This window comes from Neomonachus schauinslandi, chromosome 7 (genome assembly GCF_002201575.2).
Source record: "Neomonachus schauinslandi chromosome 7, ASM220157v2, whole genome shotgun sequence".
NCBI lineage: Eukaryota > Metazoa > Chordata > Mammalia > Carnivora > Phocidae > Neomonachus > Neomonachus schauinslandi.
The window spans coordinates 5,316,237-5,332,038 of NC_058409.1; the positions used below are offsets into that span (position 1 = coordinate 5,316,237).

At 44.3% G+C, this 15,802-nt stretch overlaps 2 protein-coding genes across 4 annotated transcripts in view; both read left to right on the plus strand.

The window, feature by feature from the left end:
• CANX (calnexin) overlaps positions 1-13,446 on the plus strand; it is a 34,246-nt gene extending 20,800 nt beyond the window's left edge. For 2 of the 3 annotated variants that reach the window (XM_021689935.2, XM_021689936.1), the window contains exons 8-15: positions 1,027-1,216; positions 4,090-4,203; positions 4,499-4,655; positions 6,976-7,191; positions 7,869-7,988; positions 8,856-8,982; positions 9,165-9,244; positions 11,095-13,446. In XM_021689935.2, coding sequence (XP_021545610.1) covers positions 1,027-1,216; positions 4,090-4,203; positions 4,499-4,655; positions 6,976-7,191; positions 7,869-7,988; positions 8,856-8,982; positions 9,165-9,244; positions 11,095-11,148 — 1,058 coding nt within the window. In that variant the 3' untranslated portion in view covers positions 11,149-13,446. The remainder of the gene's footprint in view (positions 1-1,026; positions 1,217-4,089; positions 4,204-4,498; positions 4,656-6,975; positions 7,192-7,868; positions 7,989-8,855; positions 8,983-9,164; positions 9,245-11,094) is intronic. The other variant, XM_044917013.1, reaches the window with a different exon arrangement.
• Positions 13,447-14,745: 1,299 nt separating this feature from the next.
• Positions 14,746-15,802, plus strand: part of MAML1 (mastermind like transcriptional coactivator 1) — a 42,434-nt gene continuing 41,377 nt past the window's right edge. The window contains exons 1-2 of the mRNA XM_021689939.2: positions 14,746-14,818; positions 15,268-15,350. Coding sequence (XP_021545614.1) covers positions 14,746-14,818; positions 15,268-15,350 — 156 coding nt within the window. The remainder of the gene's footprint in view (positions 14,819-15,267; positions 15,351-15,802) is intronic.

A 15,802-nucleotide genomic window follows, 5' to 3' on the forward strand; every position in this document is an offset into this window, starting at 1 on the left:
CAAGCAGGGAGCCCGATGTGGGGCTCGATCCCAGGACCCTGGGACCATGACCTGAGCTGAAGGCAGTCGCTTAACCGACTGAGCCACCCAGGCTCCCCGAGTGGCTGGCTCTTGATGTCAACTCAGGTCATGATCTTGGAGTCGTGGGATTGAGCCCTGCGTCTGGCTCTATGCTCAGCAGGGAGTCTGCTTGAGGATTCTCTTTCCCTCTCTTTGCACACACGCACGCGCTTTCTCTCTCTCTCTCTCTCAGATAAATTAAAAAAAAAGTTGGACGTGCTGTATTTCACTTGCTCCCCTCACAAAAATAGGAATCTCTCTGTGAGAGTACGTATGACTGATCACATTGCTGGTCTCATGATCATTGATGTCAGTGGTATGGGCGCTCCTTGCTTTCCATGGTATTCTGGATGTGCTGGGACTTAGCCAGGTGCCTGTGAGACATTTAGGTGTGGGATCCAGGCTTCAGAGGAAGTCTCACTTAAGATACCTTTATGGATTTAAAGTTCCCCTGGACTCCAGAAGTACAACCGTAAGTAGGCATGTGGTTTAATAAATAAGATCAAGAACTTGTGTACTTTGAAATTTTGGTGACATATATGGTAGTAGTACCAATTCAAAAAATGAGGAAATGGGCTTTTCTTTTTTTTTGCTCGGAGGTGATGGTTATAATAAATTAACTTATTTGCCTGTTGACTGATGTGTAACCATTTGTGTCAGACTATTATTGCATTAGTTCTTTAGTGTTTTGATGTTTTTAATGTCTATAAGTAGTCTTCCGGCATTTTAAATTTTATGTATCATTTGCTTTAATTTTAAAATCCTGAGGAACTAGCATTTATGATTTACAGATAAGGAAGAGAGAGTTAACTTACATAAGGCTCCACGACCATGTTCTGACTGACACCCTGAGGTCATTATGCTGTGCTTCCGTTTTCTATTAGAAATATGATCTGCTGTGGTAAAGAGAGCTTGGGGAATGAGTGGTTAATTTATTTTTCTTTAATTGCATTTCATTTTTTTCAGTCTTGAATCCAGATAATAGTTTTGAAATATTAGTGGACCAATCTGTTGTGAATAGTGGAAATTTGCTAAATGACATGACTCCTCCTGTAAATCCTTCACGTGAAATTGAGGACCCAGAAGACCAGAAGCCTGAGGATTGGGATGAAAGACCAAAAATACCAGATCCCGATGCTGTCAAACCAGATGACTGGTGAGTCTTTGCAGTGCAGCATTTCATATGTTCCACATGGCTTAAGCAACTTTGCAATGTTGGCTAAGATCTCATCATTTCAGTAATCTGTGATGCTGTCTAAATGGTAGGAAAAATGGAGACCACTATAGCTGAAAATGGGCGATAATGGTCATCTGGATTACCTAATACCATTTTACAAGCCACAAAATGCTGAAATTGATGAGTTTGCCAGTGGTAACATGGGTGGTTTGTAGCAGAACCTTTCTTGGCCTGGCTCTTCCAGTGCTTTTATGAATTAACATTTGAAAGTCTTGAAATTTTATTTATTTTTTTAAAGATTTTGGGGCACCTAGGTGGCTCAGTTGGTTAATCGTCTACCTTTGGCTCAGGTCATGATCTCAGGGTCTTGGGATCTAGCCCTGTATCAGGCTCCCTGCTTAATTTTTGTTTATTTGAGAGAGAGAGAACTCATGCGTGCACAAGTGGGGGGTGGAGGGGTAGAGGGAGAGGGCTCCCCTCTGAGCAGGGAGCCCAAAGTGGGGCTCGATCCCAGGACCCTGAGATCATGACCTGAGCCGAAGGCAGTTGCTTAACCGATGGAGCCACCCAGGTGCCCCGAAATTTTAAATTTTAATTTGAAAAATAACCTTTTCCCCATTAAATAACACTCAAGACATCTCTGCTCTGTATTGGGCAATGGAATACAAAGCCACAGGGATACCAGCTGCCCGCATGACTCCCAGTCCAGTTGTAAGATAGGCAGGTGAAGTTGGCATGTATGTGGTGAGTGATCTAATAGTAGGTATTAGTAAGTGACCAGAGCACCAAGTATACCTGGTCCAGGGGTGGTTTCTTGGAGCAGAGCAAGTCACACTGGGACTTGGAAGTCGGGTAGGAGTCAAGCAAATGGTGAAGATGGGAAATGATATTCCCAGCTTGTGCAAAAGTAGAGGAGTAGGAGTGAGCTTGACATGTGTGAGTGAACTTAAGTATACGCTGTGTAGCCTTTCTTGTAGGATACGAATTGGAGAGTGAGGAAAAGTGAGAACAGCAGGGCTGTACTCTTGTGTATGGCCGTGTTTGAACTCCGATACAGTGATTTTCAGAAATGTCAGGAAGTGACAAAGAGCCGTTAAATTCTAGCTGATGTTTTTCCTTTCTTAAAGTATGTGTACCTGGGGGCGCCTGGGTGGCTCAGTCGTTAAGCGTCTGCCTTCGGCTCAGGTCATGATCCCAGGGTCCTGGGATCAAGCCCTGCATTGGGCTCCCTGCTCCGCGGGAAGCCTGCTTCTCCCTCTCCCACTCCCCCTGCTTGTGTTCCCTCTCTTGCTGTGTCTCTCTCTGTCAAATAAATAAAATCTTAAAAACAAAAAAAAAGTATGTGTACCTGAACTTTTATGCTGCACTAGTGTAAACGCTGAATTTATTTGTGTATTCATGAACATAGATCTGGATTCAGCCTATTTCAGTATCACACTCCTTAACTAGCGGATTTATTTTGGGGGTAGGAGTGTGAATGTTTAGCTTCATTAAAAGGGCCACCTAAATGTTATACAATGTTCTCATGCAATTAATTTAAAACAAGCATGAGTCAAAAAGAAGCATAATCCTGATAGAGGATAGAAGATGTCTTTGCTTACCAGTTAATATGGTATGTTTCATAGTAACCGTGTAAAACTTTGAAATTAGTTACTTGATGAACTTTTATTTTATTTTATTTTTTTAAAAGATTTTATTTATTTATTAGAGACAGAGAGCACATGAGAGGGGGGAGGGTCAGAGGGAGAAGCAGGCTCCCTGCTTAGCAGGAAGCCTGCTTCTCCTTCTCCCACTCCCCCTGCTTGTGTTCCTGCTTTCACTCTCTCTCTCTCTGTCAAATAAATAAATAAAATCTTTAAAAAAAAAAAAAGTAATTGTTTGAGTTACAATTCACATACTAAAATCCACCCTCGTAATTGGTACAATTCATCAGTTCAGTATATTCACAGAACCATCCCCACTGTCTAATTCCAGAACATTTGTATCACCCAAAAAGAAATCCATACCCATTAAGCGGTTACTTCCTGTTTCCCCCTTCCACCAGCCCCTTGGCAATCACTAAACTACTTTCTATCTCTGGATTAACCTATTCTGGACGTAGCATACTGTAATGTATGACTTTTTGTGTCTGGCTTCTTTCACTGAGCATAATGTCTTCAGGGTTCATCCATGTTAGGCATGTGACAGTACTCCATTCCTCTTTCTGAGCGAATAATACTCCATAGTGTGATAACCGCCACCCTTCATCCATTCCCTGGTTGACTGACGTTTAGGTTGTCTCCCTGTTTTGGCAATGGTTATGAGTCCTGCTGCTATGAACAGTCGTTACAGATTTTGAATGGTTCTGCATTTTCATTGCTCTTGGAGCAGAATTGCTGCTGTTTTTAACTTTCCCACCAGTAACGTTATGAGAGTCCTGGTTTCTCCACATCCTTGCCAGCACTTGTTTTTATCAGTCATTTTTCTTACAGCCATCCTAGTGGTCGTGAAGTGATCGCTTATTAGGGCTTTGATTGGCATTTCCCTGGTGGCTAACAATGTTACACATCATTTCGTGTGCTTATTGGCCCTTTGTGTATCTTTGGAGAAATGTCTATTCACATCCTTTGCCAGTGTTTAAGTTGGGTTGTCTTTTTATTATTGAATTGTAAGAGCTCTCTCTTCTGAATACTAGACCACTATCATAGGAATGAATTATTCTCTTCTATTTTCTAGGAGGAATTATTTTAAATTTTGAGATTAAGTGTGACTGAAATATTTTCAGATTGCCCTGTTTCAGATTCATAACGTGGGATCACATTGTGATTTTTCAGTCAGTGTTGTCATAATTAGCTTTTTCTTTTGTGTTTAAGGGATGAAGATGCCCCTGCTAAGATTCCAGATGAAGAAGCTACAAAGCCTGAAGGCTGGTTAGATGATGAGCCCGAATATGTACCTGATCCAGATGCGGAGAAGCCAGAGGATTGGTAAGAGCTTCATTTAACTTTTTAAATTACTGCTTTTTTATTGAAGTGAAAGTTAATGATTAAATATAGCCAAGTGTCCAACTTAAGTGTAGAGCTCAACAAATTTAATTACGTGTTTGTCTTTAATGCATCTGTCATGAAAAACCCTTGTTACTGGAAATGCAGGAATAAGATGATACTCCAGTGACACAGTATGACCCTGAAAGCATTACTGCAGGATTTCAGGGGAGCCCTGGCGTGGCCGTCCTAGTCCTGCATCACAGAATCTATTTGTAATTTGTCTGTATCTCCACAGGGATGAAGATATGGATGGGGAATGGGAGGCTCCTCAGATTGCCAACCCTAAGTGTGAGTCGGCCCCTGGGTGTGGTGTCTGGCAGCGACCTATGATTGACAACCCTAATTATAAGGGCAAATGGAAGCCTCCCATGATTGACAATCCTAACTACCAGGTTTGTGCCTCCTGATGGTTGAGTTACCTCATTGATCTGTTTGTTTGGATAGAAGTTTTGTCTGTAGCGAGGCTGCGTGGTTGATCACTGTATTCAAACAATTGAATTAAAAGCAAACTTGAGGGTTGCCTGGGTGGCTCAGTCGTTGGGCGTCTGCCTTTGGCTCAGGTCATGATCCCAGGGTCCTGGGATCGAGCCCCGCATAGGGCTCCCTGCTCCGCGGGCAGCCTGCTTCTCCCTCTCCCACTCCCCTTGCTTGTGTTCCCTCTCTAGCTGTGTCTCTATCAAATAAATAAATAAAGTCTTTAAAAAAAACAACAACAACAACAACTTCAGGGGTGCCTGGGTGGCTCAGTCAGTTGAGAGTCCAACTCCTGATCTCAGCTCAAATCTCAAGAGTCAGGGTGGTGACTTGAAGCCCCGCGTTAGGCTCCATGCCCAGCTTAAAAAAAAAAAAAAAAAAAAAAACCCAAAAAACAAACTTCAGAATTAAGAGAGAGCTTATATGCTAGGTGTTGAAAAAATACACCTAGGGACTGGAAAGAGGTTTCATAATTGCTTTGTAACTTGTGTTTAAAAACAGAAAAGAAAAATGGAAAGCTTGTTATTTGGGCACCCTGCTGTTGTGTGGTATGGGGTGTTGCAGCCACTGGATCCAAACTGGCGATCCGTGGGATGCGGTGGGTAGAGCGTGGAGACGGGAGGGGGCTCCCTGACCCCGAGTCTGCCCAGTGCTTCGCCTCAGTATCTCAACTGTGAAAAGACTGTACAGATGGTGATGTTATAAAGCTGCAGCTTTGCTACAGACGTAACCACTCAGACCCTGGTCTCCTCAGTTTCTGTCCTAGTCAGATGATTTGTCATCATTAATTTCCACTTTGTCCCCCTTTACTTTATCTTATTTTTCACAAAATATTTATTTCAGAGAAAAAGAGAGCACGAGCGTGCAGTGGGGAGGGGTAGGAGAGGGAGAGAGAGTGTTAAGCCATCTCTGGGCTGAGCGTGGAGCCTGACATGGGACTCGATCTCAAGACCCCAAGATCACGACCTGAGCCCAAATCAAGAGTCAGACATTCGGGACGCCTGGGTGGCTCAGTCGGTTAAGCGGCTGCCTTCAGGGGCGCCTGGGTGGCTCAGTTGGTTAAGCGACTGCCTTCGGCTCAGGTCATGATCCTGGAGTCCCTGGATCGAGTCCCGCATCGGGCTCCCTGCTCGGCAGGGAGTCTGCTTCTCCCTCTGACCCTCCTCCCTCTCATGCTCTCTGTATCTCATTCTCTCTGTCTCAAATAAATAAATAAAATCTTTAAAAAAAAAAAAAGGTTTAAGGGGCTGCCTTCAGCCCAGGGTCCTGGGATCGAGTCCCACATCGGGCTCCTTGCTCAGCAGGGAACCTGCTTCTCCCTCTCTCTCCCTCTGCTTGTGCTCTCTCTGTCAAATAAATAAAAATAAAATCTTAAAAAAAAAAAAAAAAAGACATTCAACCAATTGAGCTATCCAGGCATCCCTGTCCCCCTTTAAAATGTAAGGTGTGGGTGTGTGTCTCTGTGCATATGCTATGTGTATACTTTTCTGTTTGTAAGTGTATTTTTAGTTGTGTATTCAAGCAATAAGATAAATTAAAATTGCCCTTGAATTAAAACTGCCCTTTAGCTGTTCTGTGGATGGCCATTTGGGTGGATTGCCTTCCACCCATTTTTGCTTTCAGAGTCTTTGCTGCAGTGATCACCCTTGCGTGTGTCTGGGTATGTGTGGTAACTATTCCTCTAGCTAGTTATCAAGAAGTACAATTGCTGGTTGAAGGTCACGTACATTGCGAATCCCCACTGAGCAAGCCTGTGCTTGTTCAAGGCTATTCGTTGATAAGAGTCTTGTTGGAATGTGCCAGGCAGAGCGAGGTGTTGGTTTGGGTCAAGGTCAGGATTGAGGTTAGAAATTGAAAATAGTTGGAGTCCAGACATCTTCATCATTTTCTCCCTGGTACTCAGTTACGTTTTACAAAGTCAACACTACCGTCACTGATCATGCACAATTGGTCTTAACTCTTACTTGTGTTGTTCATTATCTGAAATGTTGTGTTTTGTTTTTTTTTTTAAAGATTTTATTTATTTATTTGACAGAGAGACACAGCGAGAGAGGGAACACAAGTAGGGGGAGTGGGAGAGGGAGAAGCAGGCTTCCCGCTGAGCAGGAAGCCTGATGTGGGGCTCAGTCCCAGGACCCTGGGATCATGACCTGAGCCGAAGGCAGACGCTTAACGACTGAGCCACCCAGGTCCCCTATTTGAAATGTTTTAAAAAATATATATATTTTTTTTTTCCAGGGAATCTGGAAGCCCCGAAAAATACCAAATCCGGATTTCTTTGAAGATCTGGAACCTTTCAAAATGACTCCTTTTAGTGCTATTGGTTTGGAACTGTGGTCCATGACCTCCGACATTTTTTTTGACAACTTTATTGTTTGCGGGGATCGAAGAGTAGTTGATGATTGGGCCAATGATGGATGGGGACTGAAGAAGGCTGCTGACGGGGCTGCCGAGGTTCGTGCTCACTTGCTTCTTAGGCATTTATGTCTGTTATTGCTGGTGACAAATTGTTCCTTTTGTGGCAGGCAATCTTCTAGGATTTGTCTTTTCCCTTACTTGAGAATATTGGCATAAAATGTGGGACTGGATGCCTGCTAAAGACAAAATACTGGGTGTTTGGACATGATTTCGTTAGTCTAATGTAATGGCTTTAGATTCCCTATTTGTGTTAGGGTAGGGTTTTTTGTTGCTTTTTTTTTTAATTAACGTGCTAAAATATGTTTAACAAAATTTGTCATTTAGGGTATTTTAATGCACTCTTAAATGTTGAATCTTGGTTTACCAGTATATGCAGTTTTCACACAATTGGCCACATGGTCGAGCTGTGAGTGGGAGAGCCAGAGATACTTGATCAAGAAATTCTTCATTCACTGGCCCTGAGGTTAAGGGGGCTTCTGGCAGGTGATTAAGAATCCTGTGTTGACATCTGTGAAAGGGAAATCACCTTGATGATAAGAGTGGGGGGAAAATGGAGGCTTTTCTCTTATTTCCTTTTTATATTGTCTGAATATCTTGGCTCGAACCCTTTGACAAAGGAGGAGCCTGAGTAGTGCCATGCAGAAATTGAACAGTGCAGCCTATATTTGGTGTCAAAACCGAGGACCTGAAGTCTGTCCCGTCCTGTTTTTCAGCCAGGTGTAGTGGGGCAGATGATTGAGGCCGCTGAGGAGCGCCCGTGGCTCTGGGTGGTCTACATTTTGACCGTAGCTCTGCCCGTGTTTCTTGTTATCCTCTTCTGCTGCTCTGGAAAGGTATGAGTTTTTCTGTTTAGTCACTTTTATATATTAGTATAACTAAGATCTTTTGCCTGAAGTTTTCTCGGCAATGACTGGGTCACATCTGAAACCTTAGTCACTGCTCTCAGTGGCCATATATTGTGCCTAGGTGGGAGTAGGATTTATAGCCCTTTGGTTTCTAGTAGTAGTTAAGCCTGCTGTATTACTCTTCCCTAATATTTGGCAGCAGTTTTCTGGAAAACAAAAATAAAAAACCCAACAACTTAGATACAAAATCAGCCATCTGGACCCAAACCAGCTTTTCCTCCTTGTCATAGCTGTTTGTATTCATATACTTTATAACAGTCTTTGATTTTTTTTTTTTCATTATCCATTCTTCCCTCAGCATCCCCACGCTCCCTCCAAAAATACATGTGGGGGTAATCCAGCCTTATTTTAAAGTTTTTCTAATTTAGTCTTTGTTGTATGCAATCCAAAAACCAGGAAAGAAAATTTTGTTTAGGTGCTCTACTTCTATTAAATGAGGATTGTGTTTCACCTTGCATTCGATGTTTTGTAACCTGATCCCCAGGTTTCCTTTTTCAGTCTTCTCCCCCCACCACGCTTCTGTCTGCGTGTCTGTGCCTCAGTCATCTTGACCGTTTAGATCTGCATGTTCCTGCCTCACCTCTTTGTTCTTACTGTGCCTCCTGCCTTTGACACACACACATGCTCACTGAAGAGAGAGCTCTCGGGGCAGGAATTCTTTCTTAACATTTTTATTTATCTATGCCAGTATATGCCCTTGTGCAGAACTTTATTCATAGGCATTCAATAATTATGTGATAATGTAGTACATAAAAATGTGAACAAAACTGTTGGTGCTTTGGGGGAATATTTCAGAAACAGTCCAGTCCTGTGGAGTATAAGAAGACCGATGCTCCCCAACCAGATGTGAAGGAGGAGGAAGAAGAAAAGGAAGAGGAAAAGGACAAGGGAGATGAGGATGAGGAGGGCGAAGAAAAACTTGGTAAGTAGACCCCAGAATATCTGCTTTACGCCAAGACCCTAAGATGTTTCAAACTCAGAAGCAAGTGACGATGCTAAAGATTGCCCTAGACTCCAGAGGTGTGTCCTAAGGCTACTGGTCTCATTATCAAAAACAAGTATGAGGTTTTGCTCAGTTTGTTGTACTTTTGGTCTCTGTCTCAGAAGAGAAGCAGAAGAGTGATGCTGAAGAAGATGGTGGCACTGCCAGTCAGGAGGAGGACGACAGGAAACCTAAAGCAGAGGTAACGGCAGAGGGTGTACATATTCCAGCCCGAGCAGCTTGGGGGAAGATGCATTTAAGTAGGGGCTTATTTTCAGAGAGTAATTTTCATGGGCTGTGACAGTAAAAAAAAAAAAAAAAAAGCTAGAATTAATTTTGTAAGAGTGGAATTCTTAGCAACACAGGTACACATTTCCTTGGATCATTTTCAACTACATCTGAATCTCAGAAGTATTTTTCTATGCTGCAGATGGTTTTCTGGAATAAGCAGAAGGTTTCAGGGGAAAACCAATAAAATGTTTGCGAAAATGGTAACTTTAGGTTATTATTGAACACGTCTGTCTCCTCTCTCTCCCCACTGTGCCCTGAAAAAGTGTTTCCTTCCCTGGTGGTCTAGTGGTTAGGAGGAGAAAAAAAAATATTTCTTGAACAATGATTTCATTGTATTCTAAAATTTTTGTCCATGTGCCTTATGGATTTGTTCATTCAACAAATATTTATGGAGTGCCCATCATGGGCTGCACATTGTCAATGAACAAGACAAAGATACCCCTTTGGGGGGCCTAAATTCCATTGGGAGGAAATTGACAATAAGCTGTAGGCGTTATAAGGAAGTAAATGAATAGTATGTTAGGAAGCGATAGGCCATGAAAAATAAAAGTAGGACAGGAAAAGGTATTGGAAGTACTGGAGGTGGGATGGGATGGGTTGCAGTGTTAGAGATGGTAGGCCTTGTTGAAGAGGTGACCCTGGGGCAGACCGGAAAGAGATAAAGGACTTTGCCGTAGAGGTGTCCATGGGAAGAATGTTCCTGCGGAGACAACAACCAGTACGGAGGCCTGAAGTAGTAGTCTAGAAGACCCTGTGGCCAGTAGAGTAGGGGGCGGAGGAAAGCAGGGTGGGGAAGGCTCCAGAGGAGGTGGGGCCTCCAGGCCGCGGTGTGGGCTTGGCTTCTTCTGGTGAAATGGGCAGCCATCGCAGGCTTTGGGGCACAGGCGTGACAGGATCTGCTTAGGCTGGCTGCCGTGGTTTCTACAGAATCAACGAGGCCAGGTCGGAGGCTGCTGCGATAATGCAGGCGGGATCCGCGGGATCCGGTGGCTCCGAGCAGGGTGATAGGAGAGTGTGAGAACTCACTGGGCTTCTGGGTCCAGATTTGGGTGCATTGGATAGGACGTATGAGGGAAAGAGAATGATCTGCGCTTTCCTTGGGGCCCTTTTCAGTCTGCTCCTTCCTGGAAAACCCTATGCAGTTTCCATTCCAGCTTCTACAACTGCCCCTCCATCGATAAAGGTCAACGCTGTTTCTATTTTCTATGGCTATATTCTGTGTCAACTACGATGTAGACTTTCAACTAGATGTGCTTCTTTCAGGCAGGGACCAGTCTCACACACATATTTTATATTCCCCAGTCATCCTCACTCTGTAGAGTAGGAGGAGCCTTGGGCTTACAGTCTTGAGTGTTGTGTGGGGCTCTGCTAGGATCATCTTCCATCCCCTGAGATCCTAGCTTTCTCAGCCCCAGAACAGGGCCGATGTGCCCACAGGCCAGTAGGTTCGGTTATTCAGGATTCAGCAAGATCACGTGGGAAAGCAGGGCATCTGGTCCTTTTTAAAGCAAATGTTGATGGGTTAGATTGAGGAAAGTGGATGTTTACAGAAAACCATACAGACTAAATTAGAGCACACAGGACCCTGCCACCTCTGAGATAGCTGTTGTTTTTGGTGCATTTTCTTCTAATCATTTTTCTTCTCTTATTTGGTCCTCAGATGGGTTACCCTGAGCCTGGCTGATCTTGAAAGCTTGGTGAAGTTTTAACTTGTTTAAAGCATGCTAATTATAGCGAATTTCTTATTTTTTCAACCAACAGGAGGATGAAATTTTGAACAGATCACCAAGAAACAGAAAGCCTCGAAGAGAGTGAAACAATCTTAAGAACTTGATCTGTGATTTCCTCTCCCTCCCCTTCCCCTGCAAGCGTGGTCCTAGGAGAGGGCCTGGCACACCTTAGGTTGAAACTCAGAAAACCTCCAGACGTCACCATCAACAGGCTCCAGTCGAACACTAGCCCGTGTAATTGTAAACATCTAAGCTGTCAGTAATTGCAGTTGTGACATAAAGGACCCTGTTTCTGTAGAAAGCAAGCATATAACATTAATGGTTGTGAAATGTAACATGAAGCAACTAACTCGGATTTTTGTTTTTGTTTTTAAACATCCTTGTTTTTTAAAATAGAGTGATAGAACTTTGCCAGTCTTTAAAATCTTGGCTTAATTTAATATATTAATCTGTCCATGCAGAAATAACACCAACCTTTAGAAATGCTAGGGGGATGAATTCCAGTTTTTATAACCAAATTTGTTTTTTAAGTTTGGTATTACAAAACATTCAAGTGTTCTCTGTCCCTTAAAATGGATAATCATGTTGAAAGTACAGTCGTTACGTGGTTATAATCTTGTTTGGCTTGCTTCCATCACCCAGTTTCTCTTAAGGAAACTGAGGGGATGGACTGGATGGAAGCCCAAATTTATAGAAAGGTTCTGTTTCATTTGTATTAAAAATAGACATACAGAAAGAAGAAACTTTTCCTCTTGGTGTTGGTTAGACCATACAGTGCGTGTGTTCTGTTGCCCTTGGAACAGCTGTGTTCCCAGACAGTCAGTGGAGGAGGTGACATAAGGTGGCACTCGGGCAATCATGCTTCCCAAACTGGGAGAGTCTGGGCTCCAGCCTTCCGGAGCAGGTGGCTATGTAGGGAATGCTCCCAGGGCACGGGAGCTCCCAAGTAGATGCAGATGTTTTCATCACTTCTTCCACTGTGTTGACACTGTTTCCTTCCCTGTTGCCCCAGATCCCCGGCTTTCTCCTCTGCTATGCATTTTCTTCACAGCGCAGCTTGCAGTCCGTCGCTGAAAATGATTATAAGCTCCGCATAGTGTTAAGCTTTATTGTGATTAAGTGTATGTTTCTTCTTCCTTTTTTAAGCAGACCCACACCTTTCCAGGGTCAAAGTATAGGATAGAATACTGTCTTTCATTTTTATCCATTTCTTTTACTCTGTGTAAAGACTTGAGAAGTCTGAGCCAGAGGTGAGCCAATTCAGAATTGACTGTAATTGAACATAGGTGAAAAGTATTTATGGGAGGAGTGACATACAGCATGAATTTTCTGATTTTTTTTTTTTTTTTTTTAGCTGCTAAACTTTTTAAGTCTTCATTTGCAGTTCATGTAACCTTTGTGTCTTAAATTACATGATAAAGCAGTCCTGTTGAAAAAAATTTTTTTGTTTGGGTATGTGGCTTGTAGAATTCTTTAAAAAGTGATCTTAGATTTGTTTTTTTCATGTGGAATGCAGATGGGTGCTATCAGAGCCTCTCCCCCATCACTATAGTGTAATATCATTATTACACCACACTGAAATGTATTCAGAGTTGTTTTAGCTTTATTCTTTCTTCAGAGGTGTTTCAAATGTACCGGTGATACTGTTTCTTGCACTGAATATATAAACACTCCAAAGTGTTTATATTGGGGAGATTTGGGGAGGAAGTATATTCGTAAAAGATGAAGGCTGTATCTGTTTATTTTGTTTATCTTCAATTTTTTACTGGTTCACTGAAATTCTTACGAGGGTGGGATGAATTTTTCTTGCTGTTCAGTGCTTTATCCTTTTCATCTGTTGTTCTGTGGTCACAGTGACCTTAGCTATGTAGCAGACTTTCCCAGATGTATTGAGTGCAAATAAACAGTTACTTAGCAAGACCTGAAAATATGTCTGCAGGTTTCTCCTTGAAGCAAATGTGTGGGATTATGGCATTTCCAGAAACCTGCCTTCACTGACCGTTGACGTTATATCTCGTGTCTCACTTAACAGTTTCTTCCAGCCCAGCTGTGGAATGACAAATATAGAGTGTTCCTTTGCCTTTCCAGGATTACTTAGCAAAGTTTGTCAAAAAAAACAAAAGTCTTTTCTTGGTTCTCTTTTTCACCCTTTGTTGAAGGTGCACCCTTCCGATTAAATGTCTGACACATCAGTGAATGACCAGCAGTGTTTAGCTCTTCAAATGCACTTACATTATAGTTTTACGTGCTGGCTGTCTGTCACAGTGTTGTAAAATGCCCACTCCATCAGATGTGTTCCTCGATTTCTCTTATCCACAAAATACTCTCCATTTTTCTCAAATTGTCACGTCACTAAATGGTATTACATTAAAGCCCTCTGTTAAGTGTCCGCTTTTGACTGAACTTCTTCATGGTAGCTTTCAATTCAAGTGTTTTACTGCAGAAAATGTGAATGGTTGAGTATTACTTCATGTCTTCATGTGGATTTGATCCAGTCAATTCAGTGTAGATTCTGCCGCCTTTTTCTGCTGGATTGGGGGTCAGCAGTTTCTGTTGTATAATAGGGATAGCAGCTCAGAAGGGGGAGGGGGGGTAGTAATTTGTAGATTTTTTTTTTTTTAAGATTTTATTTATTTGACAGAGCACAAGCAGGGGGAGCAGCAGAGGGAGAGGGAGAAGCAGGCAAGGAGCCAGAAATGGGGCTCCATCCCAGGACCCTGGGATCATGACCTGAGCAGAAGGCAGATGCTTAACTGACTGAGCCACTCAGGCCACCCCCTCTTAAAAAAAAAAAAAGGTTTTATGATAATATTCTTTAAGATATATGGGAGCCATTGAACTTTTAAATTTTTATTAGAGAATGTTCAGAATCAGACTCCATCTTTTACATATTCTTAAGTATTTCAAGGATATTTTTGAAAGTTAGACCAAAACTTCTTAAATATGTGCTATAGGCTTTTGGATTGCTTACTGAAAGAGAAGTACACAGTGTAGTACTCTTAGTTACTATTATCTCCCTTATTAGAAAATAATTTAATTCTAATGTAAAATACATATGTTTGAAGACTTGGGAAAAAAAACTATTGATGTGGCCTTCATGAGCTCTAGACACTTTTGCCTTGGGCCACTTGTATTTATTTTTTACTGCATTTGTACAAAAATAATACTTGAATAAGAACTCATTTTTTTTCCCCTTCTGATTTTAAAATATTTTTGTGGGCCCTAGTAAAATGTTAATGTAACAAATGTTTGAGCTGTTGGTGGTCCTGGCACCTCCTGTTTAACTTTTTAGCAATTAGGGTGCCCATGACTGTTCCTTGTATCTCTTGGGCCAAAGCAGGCTTAGTTACCTAGTTTTAGTACTGAGTCACTGCTCCTGTTTTTTGCCCCAGTCTCCCACCCCCTATGCCTACTGGTTGTAATACTAAACGTAATTGTCTCTGGTTGGATTTTGTTGAGTGACTCAGTTTAACCTAAGCCACCATCCTTAAATGGCAGGCCAGGCTCCCTGTTTTTTTGGCTGAAACCTCATCCTTTATAGTTCTAGTCCCCTCTAACGGAGCTAGACTCTTCACACCCTCCTCTTCACATCTGCTGGGGCTTTTTTTTTTTTTTTAAGTAGTACTTAGGAAACGTGTTCAAACTTTTCTATTAAGTGGAAACTGAGCCCCAGTGATTCAGAATGGTGCAAGAGGAAGCCTCTTCCAGTCTTCCAGCTCACTCGTGGACAATTCCGACCAATTATGAGGCCGGATGTAAGGAATGCGGTCGAAAAACAGCTGACACTGAAAAAGCCTGACTACTTTGGAGTTTATGAAAACAACTCAAAAAGGCTGCAGGGCAGAAAATGGTGAAGCGCTGTAGTGCCAGGCGGCCGTCTGGGTCGGGCGGTTACGCTCCGCGGCGCGGACTGCCCCTTTCCTCTGCGGGCCCGGAAGGTCCTGCCGGCGAGGGGTGGCCTTTGGGACCGGCTCCTGTCGGTCATACTTGGCCCCGTGCCCCGCACTGAGGCCCGCCCAGGGGCTTCCCTCCGCCCCTCACTTGAGAGTTCCTTTTAAACTCCGCTCGGGAGCCCCCGCGCGCCTCTTGCGTGCTCGCCCCCGCCCCTCGGGCGGCCCGCTCTTCCTGCTCTGATTGGCCGCAGTGCCTGCTCATCAGCCGTGACGCCGGGGTCGCCCGCCGGGGCCCCGCCCTCTTCCGAGAGCCCTGAAAACAATTTTAAGATGGCGGCGGCGGCGGCGCGGAAAACAATGGGGCCGGGGCGGCGGGGACAGGCCGAAGCCTGAGGTGGGCAGCGAGCGCCGGCCCGGGTCGGGCCGAGCGGGGCCCGAGGAAGAGCCGCCGCCGCGCGCGAGCCTGCTCCGCAGCCCGCGGGGCCATGGCGCGGCCGTGAGGCGGCCGGGCCGCCGGCGGGGAGCGGAGCCCGTAGTGCCAGTCGGCCCTGAGAGGCCCGCCCCGGGCCCGGCCCGTGCAGCCCGCGGCCCATGGTGCTGCCCACCTGCCCCATGGCGGAGTTCGCGCTGCCGCGGCACAGCGCGGTCATGGAGCGCCTCCGCCGGCGCATCGAGCTGTGCCGGCGCCACCACAGCACCTGCGAGGCCCGCTACGAGGCCGTGTCGCCCGAGCGCCTGGAGCTCGAGCGCCAGCACACCTTCGCCCTGCACCAGCGCTGCATCCAGGCCAAAGCCAAGCGCGCCGGCAAGCACCGGCAGCCGCCCGCCCCGGCCCCGGCGCCCGCC